The 21,909-nt window shown below is 40.7% G+C and overlaps 1 protein-coding gene across 1 annotated transcript in view; it reads left to right on the top strand.

Annotated features, from left to right (window-relative positions):
- The window catches only part of CAP2 (cyclase associated actin cytoskeleton regulatory protein 2), a 140,158-nt gene that overhangs the window by 38,001 nt on the left and 80,248 nt on the right, over positions 1–21,909 (top strand). The window contains exon 4 of the mRNA XM_027524018.1: positions 16,284–16,361. Within this exon, the coding sequence (XP_027379819.1) occupies positions 16,284–16,361 (78 nt within the window). The remainder of the gene's footprint in view (positions 1–16,283; positions 16,362–21,909) is intronic.

Genomic DNA, 21,909 nt, shown 5'->3' with positions numbered 1-21,909 from the left:
GTACAGAAATTGTGAGTAAGACATTGAGAACTTTTATAACAATCCAACAGAGTCATTTTAAAGGCTGCTAGGCACCCCACTCCAGTACTCTTGCCTGGAAAATCCCATGGATGGAGGAGCCTGGTAGGCTGCAGTCCATGGGGTTGCTAAGAGTCGGACACGCCTGAGCACTTCACTTTGACTTTTCACTTTTATGCATTGGAGAAGGAAATGGCAACCCACTCCAGTATTCTTGCCTAGAGAATCCCAGGGATGGGGGAGCCTGGTGGGCTGCCGTCTATGGGGTTGCACAGAGTCGGACACGACTGAAGCGACTTAGCAGTAGCAAATCTGATAATTTAAGAAACTTGGACTTGTGCTTTGTGTGTCTTTATTTCATTTTTCTAGTAAGGCTCTTTTATTAATATTTCTTTTACAAAACTATAAGTCTGTGAGAGATGAGAAATTAAAAAGAAAGTCTTCACCAAAGGTTTTTTGAGTAGCACCATGTAGTGCAGAATGTTGGGGAAGAAACATGACTCAATGACTCTTCCACCATGATTTTAGTTTTAGTTACATGAAGCAGGAAAACAATAATATTAAATGAAAAACACTCATTTATTATGAATGCTGATACCTGGGGGAGTGCGCATTTAATTAGAGAAGGACTTAGCACCAGATAAAGATTTCTGTGCAGATTCTGTGTACTTACCACTGACGATGGACCTGGTTCCTTTCTACTTTTGCTACCGTGCATAGGATTTTTCTTTTTCTTTGTGTGAGTATATAATTACTCTCCTTTGATTATCAGAATAAATTCAGAATTGACATGTGGGACCAATAAAAAAGGAGAGAAGAAATTTTTCCAAGGATAACAGAACAGGAATTGAAAGGGTAGAGAGATGATGTATACACTTACCAAAAGATTTGCCTTATTGGAAAGTGAAGTCTGCTGGCTTCCCTGATGGCTCAGTGGCTAAGGCTCCAGGCGCGCAATGCCAGGAACCTGGGTCTAATCCCTGGTCAGGGAACTAGATCCCATCTGCCAAAATGAAGAGTTTGCATGGCTCAACTAAAGATCCCACGTGCTGCAAATAAGACCCGGTACAGCCAAATTCATAATAAATAAATAAAAATAAATATTTTAAAAACATTATGATTATATAGTTTGCTTTAAAAATGATGAAATGTTTATATGTATATATATTTTTACGAGAAGAAAGGCTGGAAGGATACTTATTAAATTGCTGAGAGTAGTCATTTTTGGGGGCCAGACTTGCCAAAATCTTTACATTCTAAACATCCATGTCTTTTGAACTTCTGTAACAAGCATGTGTAAACTGTTATCAGAAGAAAAGGAAAGGAAGATTTGGTATTTTAAGAAAAAGATCTTGGAATCGAGGTATTGCCTGGAAGAAGTTCACTGAGCAGCAAAAGACAAGTGAGAAAACAGGGGTACCAAGTAGTGTTGGTTCCACACAGCTTGGCTGCGTGCTGGTCCGGAGTGGTCAGGAGTCCAAGATGCCGCAGAATCCATGGGGCCCTGGGGAACCAGTGTTCAGCAAGGACTTTCATGGATTGAGTGCTCCATCGTAAGATCTCAGTCGTTGTCAGGCCTGTACGGTTGATGGATGAACAAAATCTGGTTTGTGGCTGAATTCTATGGTCACCGGAGATCTATTTCATTTCCCTGCCATATTTAAATTTTCTGTATTAGTAAGAGAGGCGAAGGGGAAAGAGAACTAGCATTTATTGAGGACCTACTATGTTAAGCACTTCATACAGATGCCGATGCATAGCTTTACTTGATCATCAGGAGAACACTTTAAGGTAGGTAAATTCGCGATAAAGAAGCCAGGCATCAGGAAGGTTGGATAACTTGCTTATAGCCCTGTGTCAATGGGTAGAGTTGGATTCCATCTCAGGCCTCTCTGAAGATCTGAAGCTCATGGATTCTCTGCTGTGCCACACCGTTTTCTAAGAATTTCAAATCATTCATTATTTATTGGTAGTTATTGAGCTTCTGGTGTAATAAAGGCCCTTCTGTATAGGCACTGGGCTTCCCAAGTGGCTCAGTGGTTAAGAATCCTGCTAATGTAGGAGACATGGATTTAATCACTGGGTCGGGAAGATTCCATTGAGAAGGAAATGGCAACCTGATCTGGTATTCTTGCCTGGGAAATCCCATGGACAGAGGAGCCTGGTGGGCTACAGTCCATGAGGTTGCAGAGTTGGACACGACTTCGCGAATAAACAACGTGTAGGCACCCGGGGGCCTAGTCTCCAAGAGCTCATTACCCACTCAGAGACTCAAGGCATACACACATGCATGAAGCTTAAATAAGCATACGACTCAAATAGTCCAAAGTGAAAGGACAGTGCTTAGTGTTGCAGTGCATTCTAGGATAAGGAGTACTTGCTACCTCTAATTTTTCTGATTCATTGCAGCAGCCAAGTATCCTTTACTTGTATAGACCCCAAAATTCAGCAACCATGCAGCACTTCTGGCTTTGAGAGTCAAAGGATTTAGTTTAAACATGTTGGTAAAATGCTTTCGATTCCTTAAGTGTTAGAAAAGCAAGTTAGAGAATTTTGAGAGGGGCCAATTTGCCAAGTGTCTTGTCACTATCAGATCAGATCAGTCGCTCAGTCTTGTCCGACTCTTTGGGACCCCATGAATCGCAGCTCGCCAGGCCTCCCTGTCCATCACCAACTCCCGGAGTTCACTCAGACTCACGTCCATCGAGTCAGTGATGCCATCCAGCCGTCTCATCCTCTGTCGTCCCCTTCTCCTCCTGCCCCCAATCCGTCCCAGCATCAGAGTCTTTTCCAATGAGTCAACTCTTCACATGAGGTGGCCAAAGTACTAGAGTTTCAGCTTCAGCATCAGTCCTTCCAAAGAAATCCCAGGGCTGATCTCCTTCAGAATGGACTGGTTGGATCTCCTTGCAGTCCAAGGGACTCTCAAGAGTCTTCTCCAACACCACAGTTCAAAAACATCAATTCTTTGGCGCTCAGCCTTCTTCACAGTCCAACTGTCACATCCATACATGACCACTGGAAAAACCATAGCCTTGACTAGATGGACCTTTGTTGGCAAAGTAATGTCTCTGCTTTTGAATATGCTATCTAGGTTGGTCATAACTTTCCTTCCAAGGAGTAAGCGTCTTTTAATTTCATGGCTGCAGTCACCATCTGCAGTGATTTTGGAGCCCAGAAAAATAAAGTCTGACACCGTTTCCACTGTTCCCTGTCTATTTCCCATGAAGTGGTGGGACTTGTCACTATGCATTGACTAAATTTGAAAATGAAATTAATTTCAGAGAAGAATTTTGTTCCGATTACAAACTTAATCTGCCTGTCAGAAAAGCAAACAGATTTAAACACACAGTAGTGTTTTCTTTTTTTCTATTCTGATGTCTTAAGAAATACTCACTGGTTTTAATTATTTCAAACAGTTGGTTTTTTAAAAGGTCATCTGCTACAATTAATTGTTTAGAAAAGTTTTATATTGGGTTTTTAAAATTACAGTGATTAGTTTTATACTATAGATTTTACAAACTTTTCTACACATTCTGTTGTTTGTGACCTGCTTGTTTCGACCATGTGTTCTGGGCATCTTTCCATGTCAGTAAGGTGAGGTCTATACTATCACTTTTAATGACTGCATAGTATTTCATTGCATGGTTATACCATCATTGATGTAAACAATCAAAATCATAGGTGGAGGAAATAATATGGACAAGGATGCAGAGCCCAGATGAGGGTAGGACGATTAAGGCCCTAGGGTGTGACTCTGAAACGACGTACACCTGGGCTCCACGATTGTCTCACCTGGTCTCTTCCCTGAAAGGATGGGCATCTAGTGGTATTTCAGTCCAGTTCAGTCTCTCCGTCGTGTCCGACTCTTTGTGACCCCATGGACTGCAGCACGCCAGGCTTCCCTGTCCATCACCAACTCCCGGAGCTTACTTAAACTCTTGTCCATCCAATCGGTTGTATTTATAATCATTTAAAAAATTACTGACGTTTTACTTTTTTTCATTTTTTCCTTATTATACATGAAGTTACAGTGCATATCCTTATACAAATACTATTCTATAATTGTACAATTATTTTCTCAAGGTAAAGTCCAAGGATTGGTACAGCTGGGTCAGTGATAAATGCTCCCTAATACTTACTGTTGTCCCCCCTACCACATCCCGCCCTTCCTGCCCACCACACACATTGTACTGATTCATACTCTCAGTGTCTAAAAGTGCTTTAGGCTGTTGGGTGATAATTACAAACTAGCAAAATAAAAATTTTAGGGATACAATGCATGATTTGAACGCACATTATTATTCATGGAATTAATTGTTTAAAAAACTTTGCCCTCTGTTACACTAGCAAGAAGATAAAAACAAAGCTATATGTCCCCCTGTATTTTTTTGCCAGAGAAGATCATTTATCAGTTCTACCTTTTATTTATTTGACACGGGATGAAGTTTGTTTAAATTGGTTCTCTGGGGCTGGATGGGACATGTTCTGGATGGGGTGTTACTTTAATGGAAACCGATAATGCAGCTGAGCTATGTAATAGACGATTTCAGGCCTGAATGTAGAAAGGACATGTTGGAGCTGTTCCTTAGTGTCAGAACTGTGCACTGTGGCTGATGCAAACTACTTATGTGAGCTGGAAGTTGCCAAGGCAACAGTCCTATTAATGAAGAATGAACCTCTCTTATTATCAGTGCCTGGATGAATTTTTTTTTTTTTTTAATAAAATGTGCCTAGTAGTCTCACATTGACATTTTCAATCTACCTACTCATCTTTCCTTTCTAGGCTGCAAAACTATTTAGCTCTATTCAATAAGGATGCATTCTTTCTCTGCTAATGAAAGTGAAATCATTGGGGAAAAAAAAAAAAACAGTCAACTGTAAGGGCAGTAAAAATACTAATTTATAACAATTACCTAATATAAAATTATTGTCCTTTTGATATATGCTTTGGCTAAGGCAGAGCCTGAAATTGACTGGGACTTGGTAGGTATTTGAGCAGGCCAGAGTCTTTAAATTAACTTGTCTTTATGATTTAATGGAGTGTTGCCAACATATTTATAAATAAGTGGAGTGTGACATTGCTTCTTCCTTCTCCTGGTCAGACTGTAAATTTAGACTCCATTTTATTGTGTGCACACTAGAAATTTAAAAAAAAAAAAAAAAAAGCTGTGGTTGTCTTGAGCCAGAGAGCCATGTTAAGGGGGACGATGGTTAGAATGCCTGGGTACCAAGCATTGTGCTTCCTGAGGTCTAGAAAGAAGGAAATCATTTCTTCAAAAAAAGAATACATTCCTGGGACTTTCCTGGCCATCCAGTGGTTAAGACTCCACACCGGGAATGTGGGTTCAATCCCTGGTCAGGGAACTAAGATCCCAAGTGCACGGCCAAAATAAAAAAAAGAATACATGCCCTTTCTTAATGAGAATACTTCTTATGTTTTGTCAGGCTAACCAGATGAGGAACTTACCTTTCAGTTACGGTTATTGGCAGCCCATTCCTTTCAAAACGGAACGTTAGTTGTCTGTTCCACCCAAATATCACCTTGTCGCCTGTTACAGTCATTAGTCATTCTCGGCTTGTTTCCCCCGAGAAGGTACTCAGAACTTTCTGATTATGAAATTAAATAATAAACTTCGATTGTGTTCTCATCACATCTTTTTGATAATTATTTTCTGATAGTAAAATTTAAATGTTTGAGGTAGAAATTTTGACAATAAATGTATGAAGAAAAACATTTTAAAAACCACTCATAATCCCACTACTCAGTTAACTGCCACTGATGTCGTGGCATACTTACTTCACTGGGACATTGTTCAAAGTCCTCCTTGCTAAGATAGAATCCACACTGATCTGTGAGGGCCGTATGTATAAGGACAAGTGACACATACCAACGGAGAGACGGAGATGCTGACCGAAATCAAGGGGACAGTTGTAGTCTAAGCAAAACTTGGCCCTTCTGTGTCACTGTGGCAATTCCAGGATCAACAACAAGTAGCAGTTAATCTGATTTTTCATTTCTTATATCATTGGACTATATGGCTGACAAAACAGATTTTGCCATCAGAACAAGTTTTAGCACAAGCATGCCTCCAATTTTCTTTGTTAATAGTAATCCTGGCTTGCTTCTTTGTGCCTTTCCTATTGGCACATAGGGAAGAGAGAGCTGTTTCCCAAACATGCAAAATAGGACAAAGTTCATGGGAACTAAAGATGTCATAGTGAAGAGACACTGTGTACTTGCATGTTTTATTCTTGGCAGTGATGGTATAAAGAGGCAGTTTGGGTGTTGCTTTAGTCCCCTTCAAGCATCCCCAGATAAATATGATAAAAATAACAGTGATAAGCACAAAGAATGAAAGTCTCATGCACTGAGGATAAAAGCTTCTTTAGAGAACTTTGCTATTTTTAACAAACTGAAACAATCCAAGGAAAAATAGAGTGTTTATCACTGAGTCTCTTGGTGACCCCCTGTCAGCACAGTCCCACCATCCTTTCCTCCAGATAATGCCCCTAAGCCCTTCTCGCATGGCTGTTCATAACCAGCCCCACTCCGATTCCATAATCCAATGTGCATACATCACAAGGCAGGTCATGGGGAAATGCTCTGTCATCAGAAGGATGAAGCTGGGATGGAAGTTCCAAAATGTCTGAAGAAGGACATTTCAGTTTCTGGTTCTGCATGTAAAGAGCCTGGAAGTCACCACTCCATCCAAATAACAAGGAAAAAGCTGAACTCTGAAAAAGCAACTCTTGTTGGGTCCTTAAAGGAGGACACAGGGAAAACTGCTGTCCCTGAGACCAAAGAAACAGGTGAAGTTTGGGCTTAATGGAGCAGCGACTCATGACTGAAACTGTCAAGGGAACCAGTTGTTGTTCAGTCGCTAAGTTGTATCTGACTCTTTGGGACCCCATGGACTGCAGCACACCAGGCTCCTCTGCCCTTTACTATCTCCTGGAATTTGCTCAAACTCATGTTCATTGAGTCAATGACGCTGTCCAACCATCTCATCCTCTACTGCCCTTTTCTCCTCCTGTCCACAATCCTTCCCAGCATCAAGGGCTTTTCCAACGTGTCAGCTCTTCATATCAGGTGGCTAAAGTATTGGAGTATTTGTTGAGGTAGAAAAACCTGAATTATAATTGGCAAATTATTGGAAGCTCAATGCAGACAACTCAGAGTTAAGAATTCTGGGGGAACCCATTCATAGGCAGCCCCCAAATATTTTGAGATTTACCTCTAACAACTCAACTAGGTTCCCACAGTAAATCCTGGAGAAAAATCTGCTTGAGCTTTTGGCAGGTGGAGGGCAAAAAGAAGCATTTTGAAATAAGCCAGAGCACTGGGTTCTTAGTAAGGCCCTAGCATTACCCTACTACCAAAATAAAACAAAGACATTATAAGAAAACTACAGACCTATATTTCTGTGAACATAGATGCAAAAATCCTCAGCAAAATACTAATTAAATCTAAAAAGGTATAAAAAAGAATTGTGTACCATGATCAAGTTGGATTTTTTCCCCAAGTATGCAAGGTTGGTTCAACATTCAAAAATCAATTCATGTAATCTGTCACATCAGCAGAAAAAGAAAAATCACATGATCATTTCAATAGATGCAGGGAAAGCATTTGACAAAATTCAACACCTATTCCCTGGTGGCTCAGCGATAAATAACCTGCCTGCAATGCAGGATACTCAGGTTTGATCCCTGGCTCAGGAAGATCCCCTGGAGAAGGAAATGGCAACCCACTCCAGTAATCTTGCCTGGGAAATCCCATGGACAGAGGAGCCGCAAGGGCTACAGTCCCTGGGGTCACATAGAGTCAGACACGGCTGAGCGACTAACAACAATAACAAATTCTTTGTTGGGAAGATCCGCTGGAGAAGGGATGGACTACCCACTCCAGTATTCTTGGGCTTCCCTTCTGGCTCAGCTGGTAAAGAATCCACCTGCAATGTGAGAGACCTGGGTTTGATCCCTGGGTTGGGAATATCCCCTGGAGAAGGGAAAGGCTACCCACTCCAGTATTCTGGCCTGGAGAATTCCATAGACCGTATAGACCATCTTTTAGGACTTGAACTAGCTCAACTGGAATTCCATCACCTCCACTAACGTTGTTCGTAGTGATGCTTCCTAAGGCCCACTTGACTTCACATTCCAGGATGTCTGGCTCTAGGTGAGTGATCACACCATCCTGATTATCTGGGTTGTGAAGATCTTTTTTGTATAGTTCTTCTGTGTGGAATTCTAGTTGAGCTATTTCAAATCCTAAAAGATGATGCTGTGAAAGTGCTGTACTCAATAAGCCAGCAAATTTGGAAAACTCAGCAGTGGCCACAGAACTGGACAAAGGTCAGTTTTCATTCCAGTCCCTAAGAAAGGGAATCCCAAAGAATGCTCAAACTACTGCACAATTGCACTCATCTCACACGCTAGCAAAGTAGTGCTCAAAATTCTCCAAGCCAGGCTTCAACAATACGTGAACCGTAAACTTCCAGATGTTCAAGCTGGTTTTAGAAAAGGCAGAGGAACCAGAGATCAAATTGCCAACATCCACTGGATCATGGAAAAAGCAAGAGAGTTCCAGAAGAACATCTATTTCTGCTTTATTGACTACGCCAAAGCTTTTGACTATGTGGATCACAATAAACTGTGGAAAATTCTGAAAGAGATGGGAATACCAGACCACCTGTCCTGCCTCTTGAGAAACTTATATGCAGGTCAGGAAGCAACAGTTAGAACTGGACATGGAACAACAGACTGGTTCCAAATCGGAAAAGGAGTACTTTAATGCTGTATATTGTCTGTATATATACAGACAATGTATAAAATAAGCTGTATAATCCTGCTTATTTAACTTATATGCAGAGTACATCATGAGAAACACTGGGATGGAAGAAGCACAAGCTGGAATCAAGATTGCCGGGAGAAATATCAATAACCTCAGATATGCAGATGACACCACCCTATGGCAAAAAGGGAAGAAGAACTAAAGAGCCTCTTGATGAAAGTGAAGGAGGAAAGTGAAAAAGTTGGCTTAAAGCTCAACATTCAGAAAACGAAGATCATGGCATCTAGTCCCATCACTTCATGGGAAATAGATGGAGAAACACTGGAAACAGTGGCTGACTTTATTTTTCTGGGCTTCAAAATCACTGCAGATGGTGACTGCAGCCATGAAATTAAAAGACATTTACTCCTTGGAAGAAAAGTTATGACCAACCTAGACAGCATATTGAAAAGCAGAGACATTACTTTGCCAACAAAGGTCCATCTAGTCAAGGCTATGGTTTTTCCAGTAGTCATGTATGGATGTGAGAGTTGGACTATAAAGAAAGCTGAGCACCAAAGAATTGATGCTTTTGAACTGTGGTGTTGGAGAAGGCTCTTGAGAGTCCCTTGGACTGCAAGGAGATCCAACCAGTCCATCCTAAAGGAAACCAGTCCTGGGTGTTCATTGGAAGGACTGATGTTGAAGCTGAAACTCCAATACTTTGGCCACCTGATGCAAAGAGCTGACTCATTTGAAAAAACCCTGATGCTGGGAAGGATTGAAGGCAGGAGGAGAAGGGGACGACAGAGGGTGAGATGGTTGGATGGCATCACCGACTCAATGGACATGAGTCTGAGTGAACTCCGGGAGTTGGTGATGGACAGGGAGGCCAGGTGTGCTGCATGCAGTCCATGGGATCGCAAAGAGTCAGACCCAACTGAGTGACTTTCACTTTCACTTTCAACACCTATCCATGATAAAAACTCCATAAACTAGGACTAGAGGGAAACTTTCTCAATTTAAAAGTTTCCCTCTAGTCCTAGTTTATGGAGTTTTCTTACAATGACAAGAAACTGAGAACTAACATCATATTTAATGGTAAGAAAATCAGAGATCAGGTGCAAGGCAAGGATGTCCCCTCTCACCAATCATTTTCAACATCAAACTAGAAATTTTTGCTAACGCAAATAGGTGAGAAAAGGAACTAAAATGCACCCCGACTGGGAAGATATAAAACTGTCTTTTATCACAGATGACATGACCTTCATCTATGTAGAAAGTTGAAAAGAATCAACAGAAACTCTCCTGAAACTTAATTAAGCGATTACAGCATGCAATATTTGTTAGAGAATTCATTAGAAATGTGAATTCTTGGGCCCACCCAAATCTCCTGAATCTGAAACCCTGGGGGTGAATCCTGACAATCTCTGTTTTAACAGAGCCTCCTGGTGACTGTGTGACTCAGCTGGTAAAGAACCTGCCAGCAATGCGGGAGACCTGTGTTCAGTCCCTGAATTGGGAAGATCCCCTGGAGAAGGGAAAGGCTACCCACTCCAGTACTCTTGCCTGGAGAATCCCATGGACAGGGGAGCCTGGGGGGCTACAGTCCATGGGGTCGCAAAGAGTCGGACATGACTGAACGACTTTCACTTTGACATTCTTTCACCAGGTGACTATAATGCAAACTTAATGCAAACCAGTGGAGAAATGCTGGTGTCAGCCTTCTTCATGGTTCTTTATGTCAATCCAGACAGCTTTGATAACCTGACTTTGTACGGTTGGTGCTTGTGTTCATGTCTATAAGATTAAGCATCTTCAGTATTGTTTGAAGCAAAATCGTGAAGTGGGTGAAACTTGGCTTTGGCTTCCCATCACTTCTTTTTGTCAGCTCATCTTCCTGCCTTGCTTTCATCTGTCAGGTTCTCTTTTACCTTTTTGTTGGATGAAACTCAAGAGACTTCACCGTTAGGATAGATTAAAGGGTCCTAAGGAATCAGATCTAAAAACACAGCACCTCTAATTATAAAATACGGGACTTTGGCAGACTCGTTGGGGAGGAAGGTGAAGGTGGTGTTGATAGTGACCTTCCCAGAGCCCCCAGATTGCACCTGATGAGCAGATGCCCATTCCCTTGACCTTCAGTCAGAGAAAGAGGACCCCCTTCCCTTTGCTGTCTGGTTCACAAGAAGAGGACTGATACAGTCATAAGATCTGGAAATACCTTCAGCACAGGCATCCTAGCTGGATGCTTTTTGCATCTCCTCCAAGTCTTACCTGTGCCCTTTCTCCCAGTTGCACCTTGCTCATTTTATCACCCACATGGTGCTTTGTGGCCTATAGATTTCCCAATGAAATAATGCGAAGCTTTAATGGGTGTCCAGAGACCAATTGGGCTTCCCCGGGGAGCCAGTTCTCTCTCAGGGGGATTAAATGAAAATAAGTCATATTAACTGGTGTCTGTTTATCCCGAGGCTTGCTTTAAACTGATGACTGAAATTCATTCTCCTACTCTTTCCCCTCAGACTGCAGGCCAAGATCATACCCCAACCTGTCTGTCCAAGAATTCTAGTCACCTAAGTGAAAATTGATAGAATTCAAGCAAAATGCACAACTTTGTCTCTTACCAACACTGTCCCTTTCCTCTCTGCACACACGTGCTCACAGGCAGATAGATGCGCATGTATACCCACAAAGGTCACTGAGGCGCTCCGAGCCTGGCACATGTGTGAAGAACAAACTCAGCAAAACCCTCAATTATTTGTCGTTACTGAAAATCCCTACGTTGGACTTTCTCTTTCACAATGTTTTGAACGGCCTGAGTGAGCCAAATTCTTCCTTTCAAGTTATCAGAACTCAGCAGGTTCAGAGGAATTGTTACTGATGCTGTCTGGTTGAGGGGACTCATGGAACTTTCCAGAAGTAAGAAGCAGGTAGATCAGAATGCCTCAAAGATGGAATAAAAATTCTTTGAAATGTGAATGGATTAGATTAAAAATGAATGTAGTTTAGAGTCTGCTAGTCACGCCCAGAGTTCCAGGGAGCCGGAAGAAGTACACAGCTGAATCCTCAGAAAGATTTGTCTACACCAAGGGAGAGTGGAAGCAGATAGCTAAATATTCACCCTTTCTGTCCTCCAACCTCCACCGCTGTTGCTGAGTGAAAGGCCATGTGGGGGGAGAGACTAATTAATGAAATTGGCCATCTTCACCTAATCAGACCTGCCAGAAAATTGTTCTGTTAACAAAGAGCTAAATGTTGTTGCTCAGGAAAGTAAAAAAGGGCAGTGATTGTGTTCATCTTAGGATAACTACAAAAATATTGTTAATGCCATCTCTGAGCTGCAGTTTTAACTGTAGAAGTCAGGCAATCCCAAATTGCTGTTCCCACAGCAACTATGATTCAGATGACTCCACAAGGCTTACCATAGATGAGGACCATACTTCTGTATCATCACTGTGGGAGAAGTGCAGTTCTTTTATTTATGTCTAAGCCATGGAAAGTTTTATTTCATAAGCTTCTATTTGGAAATGTGGTTATTAGAGACTGACAAAAGTCCTTCTGAACCACTGAAAATAAATGTTTTGATGTATAGATAAGCATTCATGCTACTCTTGAGCTTCATGTTCAGGAGGTCATAATGGTCTCTAGGACAGTAAAATTTGAAAATCCTCTATTTCCCTAAGGAATATCCAAAATTTGAGATTTTTGAGCAACATAATCCCAACACTCAGGCTGCCAGGACAAAGAGGAGATGGTGTACTCCAAAAAGGAAAATATACCCTCATTTAAATATTCATAAGATTTAATCTGTTATGTATATGATGATGAATTTGTCATTCTAAATGTAAATGATCTACAAATCTTGGTTTTATTTTAAGCATTTTCTTGTCAGTAAGAGGGAAAAAAAAACCCTTGGATGAGAAATGAGAAAAGTTAAGCGTTCCCTTTTCCTGTCTCCTATTCCATCCGGCCCTAGAAGATTAGGAAGAACACTTTTGCTTGAAGTGGAAAATAAACCAGTCTCCAGTAAGGTGGCAAAATGCTCAAGGAATCACCCACAGGGTTACTAGAAATAGTGTGTCAGAGAGGAACAGAGCAGGCAAAGGAAAGTTCATTGTCTCAGAGGAAATGAGACAATGAACAGAAACAGATTTCTCACTGTGGCTTAATTAGAGTGTAACTTAGACTCTTAAAACTGAATAAGAGTATTAGCATATTTTTCGGAGAAGGCAATGGCACCCCACTCCAGTACTCTTGCCTGGAAAATCCCATGGACAGAGGAGCCTGGTAGGCTGCAGTCCATGGGGTCGCTAGGAGTCGGACTCGACTAAGCGACTTCACTTTCACTTTTCACTTTCATGCATTGGAGAAGGAAATGGCAACCCACTCCAGTGTTCTTGCCTGGAGAATCCCAGGGACGGAGGAGCCTGGTGGGCTGCTGTCTATGGGGTCGCACAGAGTCGGACACGACTGAAGCGACTTAGCAGCAGCAGCAGCATATTTTAAAAATATTTTTCAGGGGCTTCCCAGATGGCGCGGTGGTAAAGAATCCACCTGCTAGTGCAGGAGATGCAAGGGACACAGGTTCAATCCGTAGGTCGGAAAGATCCCTGGAGAAGGAAATAGCAACCTGCTGCAGTTTTCTTGCCTGGAAAATTCCACAGACAGAGGAGTCAGGTGGGTTACATTCTGTGGAGTTGTAATGAGTTGGACGTGACTGAGTGAGCACACAGCATAGCTTAAGGTGATAGAACAGTAAGAATGAAATACAAAGGGAAATTGAAGTCTAATGAATCGAAATCAAAAACAACATTAATACAGAAATGAAATATAAATTAGAAATGTTAATGTATATGAGACCCTACTGAATATCTGTGTATCACAATAGAGAAAAGTATTGATATAATCATAGTAATTATAGATGACAGATAAGGAAATGAAAGGCAGAGAGAATCTAAAAGGTATGAAATCATTCAAATATTATACAGTATGAAGATAATTGTTTGAACCCCTGAGTAGAAAATCTAACAAGTAGAACAAAACATATTTTGAAAGATAAAGTTATGTAAGAAAATGTACCATAAATGAAAGGACCAAATCTATTCCAAGAAATATAACACAGAATGCTCAAAATCCAGACATAACTTAAATTGTTAAGCTTCAAGGATAAAGAAATAATTCTTCAGGTGTCAGAATAGAAAAGTCAGTTTCCTACAAAGGAGAAAACAGTCAAGCTGGCTTAGATTTGTGCATTGCCACAGTCACTGCTGTCCTTTCTGCACGTGGTGAGAGAGAGAGACCCAAGGATGTTATATCTAGCCAAGATGTTGTTAAAATGTATAGACAACAGGGAGACATGCTTCAGACTGAAGAACTTAAGCAACTTTGAGACCTTTTTGAGGAACATACTTGATAATGGGAGTCTAGCCAGGAAAAAAAAAAATCAAAACTCAGAAATGGAGAAGCCATGGTAAAACAACTGGTGAGAACCACTAGGTATGTCTAAATGTAGAAGTAATTCTCAGGAGCTATGGGGTTAGCATTACAGTAAGAATAATAACTAAAACAAAGTGAAAAATGGAGACCAGAGGTAGAAAGAAGTGGGAAAGACCTGTGCTCTTGTCTTTCCCAACAAGGAGTCAATTAGTATCATCTAAAATTGCATTATGTCATTTAAAATATAAATACATAAGTATTCCAGTCTCTTAATATTTTATATTTTTATCTTAGAATGATCATTTGTGTGCATGCTCAGTTGCCAAGTTGTGTCCAACTCTTTGCAACCCCGTGGACTGTAATCTCCAGGCTCCTCTGTCCATGGAATTCTCCAGGCAAGAATACTGGGGTGGGTTGCCATTGCCTTCTCCAGGGGATCTTTCCAACCCAGCGATCAAACCTGCATCTCCCACATTGACAGGCGGGTTCTTTATCACTGGGCCACCAGGGAAGTCCAGAATGATCATTTAGATCATTTAGAATGATGCATAATTATAGTGCAGAAACTTTTATTTGAAGCTTATCAGTTCTTTCTCTTTCATCTTTAGTATCCAATTATAACGAAAATTTATACTTTCATTTTAAAAAATAGTACTTAGGGTATGGTCCCATTTTACCAATGTCTGTCTGCATATGGATTTTTAAAGATGGATGCTGTGATGTTCATCTTGTATTAATAATGATTATTTCTAGGTTACGAGGTATTTTTAAAAATTTTTTAATCTTTGTAACTTATGGGATTTAAACAAATATTCTGAATCATTGTGCTTTGTCTTATGAAAACAACTGTATGACTTTTCTTAAAAACTAATTGTGTGTGATATAAACATTTGGAATTATTTTCTTCTTGATACTCTTCTGTAACTTTTTGAATTTAAAAAAATTAAAGAATTAATCAACTAGTTAAGACTGAGTAGATGGTAAGGATAAGAGAATATGGTACCACGTATTTGAAGACATTCCCACCTGCTCAACTCCTTTTAGGGTGTTGAGTCCAGGTAGACCTGAAGTCTCCTCCAGAGCCATCTAACTGAACAGTTGTAGCAACTACTATTGCTCAGTGAGCATATCTTAAATATTTATTTTTGTTTATTTATTTGACTGTACCAGGTCTTAGTTGCAACATGCAAATCTTTAGTTGCAGCGTGGGATCTAGTTCCCCAAGCAGGGATCAAACCTGAATCTTCTGCATTGGGAGCACAGAGTCTTAGCCACTGGGCCATCAGGAAAGTCCCAGGTGACCGTATCTTTATGGGGATAGCTTAAGGGACAGTTTTCTTTCCATTATCAAGTGTAGAACAAATCAGGGTGTGAAAGAGGATAGCAGAGACACCCTTTGGAAAATAGTTACACTTTGAGGCTCAAAATTTTTTAATAGCTTCATTGAGATATACTTCACATATCATAACATTCACTCTTTTAAAGTATATGATTTGGTGATCCTCAGTATATTCACCACGTTGTGAAACCATCACCACTGTCTAATTCTGCAACATTTGCATTGCCCCCGAAAGAAGCTCCATGCTCATTAGCAGTCACTGCCCATTCCTCCCTCCCGCCAGCCCCTGGCAACCACTAATCTACTTTCTCTCTGTAGATGTGCTTATTCTGGACATTTCATATAAATGGAATCATACAAATGTGGTCTTTTGTGACTGGCTTCATTCACTCAGCATAATGTTTTCAAGGTTCCCCCCATGTTGTAGCATGGATCAGCACTTCATTTCTTTCTATTGCAGAGTAATATTCCATTGTTATGGATATATCACATTTTGTTTGTCCATTCATCAGTTGATGGACACTCTGGTTCTTTCTGCTCTCTGGCTATTATGAATAATGATGCTGTGAGCATTTATTTACAAGTTTTTTGTGTGGACAGGCATTTTCATTTTTCTTGGATATATACCTAGAGATGGGACTGCTGGATCATATGGTAAGTCTCTGTGCAGGTACTCACACCATTAAACTGTTGCCGTTTTGTTTTTGTTCCCAGGCAGAAATGGTGCATAGTGCTTTCCAGGCCCAGAGAGCTTTTCTTCTGATGGCCTCTCAGTACCAGCAACCCCAAGAGGTAAGAGTGTATCCTGAGAACCAAGGGTGCCCGGGGAATGGGCAGTGTAAGATAGAAAACAGGCAAGCAACAGAACCAGTTACTGTGAGACACATCCCGAAAATGAGATGCATAGGACTGAAAGTTCTGTCTCTAATCCAGATTATAGTACAAAACATTTCTTCGGCCTTTACAGTCTTATTATGACCAAATTTATACAGTGACATTCGACATCACCTATTTAAAGGGTCAGTTTATCTATGTCGCCTGTATTCTATTCATTTTTACTAGTCTCACAACTAATTTGTAATTAAGGAAGTATTTACTACTAATTTTTAGTTCATACTTTGTACTTCTTTGTTATCAAAAACTGCTAGATTGCTGCTTCTCAAACTCTAATCTTCATCCGAGTCAGTCTGGATTCAATGATTTGTTAAAGTGCAGAGTCTGGGTCACAGGTCTAGAATAGAGCCCAGGAGTCTATAGTTCTAACAAGCTCTCGGTGATGCTGCTGCTGCTGGTCTGTTGCTACATTTTGAGCAGCAAGACTCAGGTGTCCCCACCTGAAATGCCCACCAGCACAAAATCTTTTTGTAGACAAATACCAAGCTCGTGTTCTTTTTTCCTATCGTGTCTATATCAAAGCAGGCTGTTATGCTGCATTAACAAACATTCGCAAAATCTTAGTGATTTACAGCCCTGATTGACAGTGATGACATCCAACTCCAAATTTCCTGTCTCATTTTGGACTAAGACACATGGTTCTTATACTCTCTATTACAAAGGATTTCAAATTTTTCAACCTTGATCTATAGGAAAAAGAGTATTTTATTTCACCATCCAGTTACACAAAACAACAGTTGTAATGTGCATTTTGTTATGATGTATTTCACATAGTCAATTCTATTGCTCTGTTCTTTTCTTCTTTTTCAATTTGTCACCCACTGCATTGATTTCATGATGTACTTATGAGTCAGCCCATCTTGCACCTTGCAAGCACCCCTCTTTCTTACAGACCTATTACAGTGATCCTGATATAGAACAACTTGTGAAACATGTGCAGAACATCTCATGCTTTTCTTCTCTCCCCTTGTTGTAATTTATAAAAATGATCTTTGGGCAAAAGATTGTTCTAATCTTTACAGTATTGTTGCTAAGAATTCTAGTGACACAGAAGAGCAAATACTGTACAATTCTACTTATATGAGGGATCTTAATTAGTCATACTTGCAGAGACAGAAAGTAGAATGGTGATTACCAGGAGCTGTGGGGAGAAATAGATTGTTGTTGAATAGATAGATGGTTTCCCTTTTGCAAGATGAGAAAGTTCTGGAGATCTGTTTCATAACAGTGAGCATATACTGAACACTGCTGAACTGTGCACTTAAAAAAAGGCATATACAGGAAGCCTTTTTGGGTCTTACAGACCAGGTGCTACCAAACTATGGCCCATGGCTCAGATGCCTGCTTTTTTGAATTAAATGTTACTAGAACATGAAAAAAAAAAAAAAAGAACTCTAGTGACAATTTATCAAGCCCATCTTTTCCCAGTTGATAGAAGGAGTCTCACATAAAAAATGGCCAAGAAACCCCTTTTCTATATGTGTAGAATTTTGGTGCATTCAGCTCTTCACTGGGTCCAGGGAAAATAGGATATTTCTAATTTGCGAGCATGAAAAATGAAGTTCAGTGATACATTTTAATGCCCTGGCCATGGAATCTGGACCTGGGCCCATTACTTTACTCACCATCCAAAGTTCTCTTCATGGATACTACACATAAAAAGAGCTGCAATGCATAGTCATTTATAAGAGTTATGTGGTAAAATAAAACTGTAGAAAATTTTTATAGTTAATAGAGAGAGGTGAAATAAGTGCTGTTGGCATGGAGACGTCTCCCATCACCTGGGAGAGATGTGGGAGACGATCTTTAATCATCTCTACCATGTGTTGCTGTTCATTTGCTCAGTCACGTCTTGCTCTTTGCGGTTCCATCGACTGCGGCGTGCCATGCTTTCCTGTCCTTCACTATCTGCCGGAGTTTGCTCAAATTCATGTCTGTTGAGTTGATGATGCCATCCAACCATCTCACCCTCTATCACCCCTTCTCCTACCATCAGTCTTTCCCAGCATCAGGGTCTTTTCTAATGAGTTGGGCCTTTGCATCAGGTGGCCAAAGTATCGGAGCTTCAGTATCAGTCCTTCCAATGAATGTTCAAGGTTGATTTCCTTTAGGATTGATTGGTTTGATCTTGCAGTCCAAGGGCCTCTCAACAGCCCCACAGTTCGAAAGCATCAATTCTTCAGCTCAGCCTTCTTTATGGTCCAACTCTTACATCCATACATGACTACTGGAAAAACCATAGCTTTGATTATATGGATCTTTGTCAGTAAAGTGATGTCTCTGCTTTTGAATATGCTGTCTAGGTTTGTCATAGCTTTTCTTCCAAGAAGCAAGTGTCTTCTAATTTGTTGGCTGCAGTCACCATCTGCAGTGATTTTGGAGCCCAAGAAAATAAAATCTGTCACTGCTTCCACTTTTCTCCCTTCTATTTGCCATGAAATGATGGGACTGGATGCCATAATCTTTTTTTCTTAATGTTGAGTTTCAAGCCAGCTTTTTTTACTTTCCTCTTTCACCCCTATCAAGAGGCTGTTTAGTTCCTCTTTCTAAGTTAAATAAGCAGGAAAGAAATAATATACAGTCTCATCATACTCCTTTCCCATTTGAACCAGGCCATTGTTCCATGTTCAGTTCTAACTGTTGCTTTTTGACCCACGTATGTGTTTCTCAGGAGTCAGGTAAGGTGGTCTGGTATTCCCACCTCTTTAAGAATTTTCCAGTTTGTTGTGATCCACACACTCAAAGGCTTTAGTGGAGTCAATGAAGCAGAAGTAGATGTTTTTCTGGAATTCCCTTGTTTTCTCTGTGATCCAATGAATGTTGGCAATTTGATCTCTCATCTCTATCGTGAGTGACCCCAAAACTTTGGCCACGGCTGAAAATGTAACTTCTGCTAGCCCAGTGCCTCTAAAGTCCTGGATGGGCACCACTCGGAAGGCTTGTCACAGGGGTTTTTGGGAGGTCTGCTGCCTGTGCCCCTCCATTGTTTCGGACAGATGGGCAGCACCTTTGTGGTCAAGGCCCACATCTGTTGTGCTGTAACTACAGCAGGGAGTGCCTTCCCACCTACAGACACTTCCATATTTTCTTCAACACGTCTTATGCTGCTGAGAACCTGACAATGAAACTGTGTGAGTGTGTGCTTGCGTGAAATTAATGTGTACTGGTACACAGTGGAAGAAATTAACCCTAGGTTTCCAGCTAAAGGGAAGATGATTTATGGCCATTGACTGGCCTGTTGATTTTGTTCTATTAAAAAGACTAGGAAATCTGAGTTTTTTAATCCTCCATAAGTAAGAAAGAGTTTCTTCCACCTGCCCTCTTTTTCTGTCTTTATTTGACTTGCATTTTAAAAGGAAATATTGGTCACAGCACTGTGTACAATAGCCAGGACATGGAAGCAACCTAGATTTCCATCAGCAGATGAATGGATAAGAAAGTTGTACAAATACACGGTGGAATATTACTCAGCTGTCAAAAGGAATACATTTGAATCAGTTCTAATGAGGTGGATGAAACCGGAGCCTATTATACAGAGTGAAGTAAGTCAGAAAGAAAAACATCAATACAGTATATTAATGCATATATGTGGACTTTAGAAAGATGGTAACAATAACCCTATATGCGGGACAGCAAAAGAGACATAGATATAAAGAACAGACTTTTGGACTCTGTGGGAGAAGGTGCGGGTGGGATGATTTGAGAGAATAGCATTGAAACATGTATACTACCATATGTGAAATGGTAGTATACATTGATCAGTCCAAGTTCTATGCATGAAACAGGGCAACCAAAGCTGGTGCACTGGGACAACCCAGAGGGATGGGATGGGAAGGGAGGTGGGAGCGGGGTATGGGATGGGGGACACCTGTGGCTGATTCATGTCAGTGTATGGCAAAAACCACCACAATATTGTAATGTAATTAGCCTCCAAATTAAAATAAATAAATTAGTTTAAAAAAATAAATAAATAAAAGGAAATATTGGGACTTCCCTGGTGGCCTCGTGGTTAACAGTTCACCTTGCTATGCAAGGGCCACAGGTTCGATCCCTGATTGGGGAACTGAAGTCCCACATGCTGTGCAGTTACTGAGCCCATGTGCTCAGGAGCCCGCACTCACCATAGCTAGAAAATTCGTGCCCCTCAATGAAAGATTCTACATGATGCAACAAAGACCCTGTGTGCGTACTGCAACTAAGACTTGAGGCAGCCAAATAAATAAATAATTATTTTTTAAAAAATAAAGAGATAGTGCCTTCCTGTGCACTGAGCAGGAATCTAAAACTAATTTTTGTCCTTTCATTATTTAAAGAGTCTAAGAAATTAGAAGAGAAAGGAGGATGAGAGACCCCTTCTGTCTGTTCCTCCAGCTAGTGATATGCATGGCCCAGCAGAGTGCTCTGCCAGAGCACTCACTCAGTAAGGATTTTCTAAGCTGTGGGGCAGTAATCCAATGTGTTGATAATTTATTCATCTTAAACCAACCAAGAAAGCCTAGTAGTTAACCTTAGTACTTAAGCTAATTACTTAGGTACACTGAGAGATTCCAATTATTTATGGGTTTATGCCCATAGGTTTGAGATTAAAAATATATATGTATTAATTTGTGAGGGTGGTCAAGGGTAGAATCTTTGGACTTGGGCCTACCTGGATTTGAACCCTAGATCTTCTACTCTTTAGCTTTGTGAATCCAAATGCAAGAAAAACAAAAAGGATCTTTTTTTTTTTTTTTTTCCTGGATGGCTACTTGCAAATTAATCTGATAAAGTCCACAAGAAACTCCCACTGAACTGAGCCACTCTAAACCAACTTGTCAAGTTACCCACTTAAGAAAGCAGTTAAATTCTCTTAGCCCATGTTTCCTTATTTTTAATAGGGATAATAGTTCTTATCTCATAGAGTTATTGTGAGGATTGAATGAGAAAAAATATGCAAAGGTCAAGTGATTGAATAGGAGACTTTAGTACTAGTTAGGTTAGTCCAACTGCTTTAAGCAGAAGTGCCTAATTCTCATTTTTCTTGCTTGCCTGAGGTCTGCTGTGGTGTTTTTGATTGACAGTCTTCCATATGGTCATTCAGGGACCAGGCATCTTCTATCTTTTAGCCCCTTCCTGACTCCAAGTCCTTGGCCACTGACTCAGGAAAGACAATGCAGGATCATTCCTGGAAAGGTTTTATGGGTCAGACCTGGAAGTGGCATATGTCACCTCTGCCTTCATTCAATCTCTTGGACACTTGTAGTTGCAAGGGTGGCTGGGAAATTTAATCAGCCTGTATGCTGGGAAGGAGAAATTCATGGATTTGGTGAGCATTTAGCCAGTCTGCCAGAGTGGGTAAGTTGGCTTGACTAAAATGAAGTCTGTCTTAGTGGAAATATCTTTCTAAACTTTCAAGTGGGTTTTTCTGGGCTAATCCCCTAGGAGGCATCCAGAGAAAGACAAGAAA

This window comes from Bos indicus x Bos taurus, chromosome 23, assembly GCF_003369695.1.
Source record: "Bos indicus x Bos taurus breed Angus x Brahman F1 hybrid chromosome 23, Bos_hybrid_MaternalHap_v2.0, whole genome shotgun sequence".
Classification (NCBI taxonomy): domain Eukaryota; kingdom Metazoa; phylum Chordata; class Mammalia; order Artiodactyla; family Bovidae; genus Bos; species Bos indicus x Bos taurus.
Note: the sequence above shows the minus strand (reverse complement) of the source record. Positions and strands in the feature narration are given on the sequence as shown.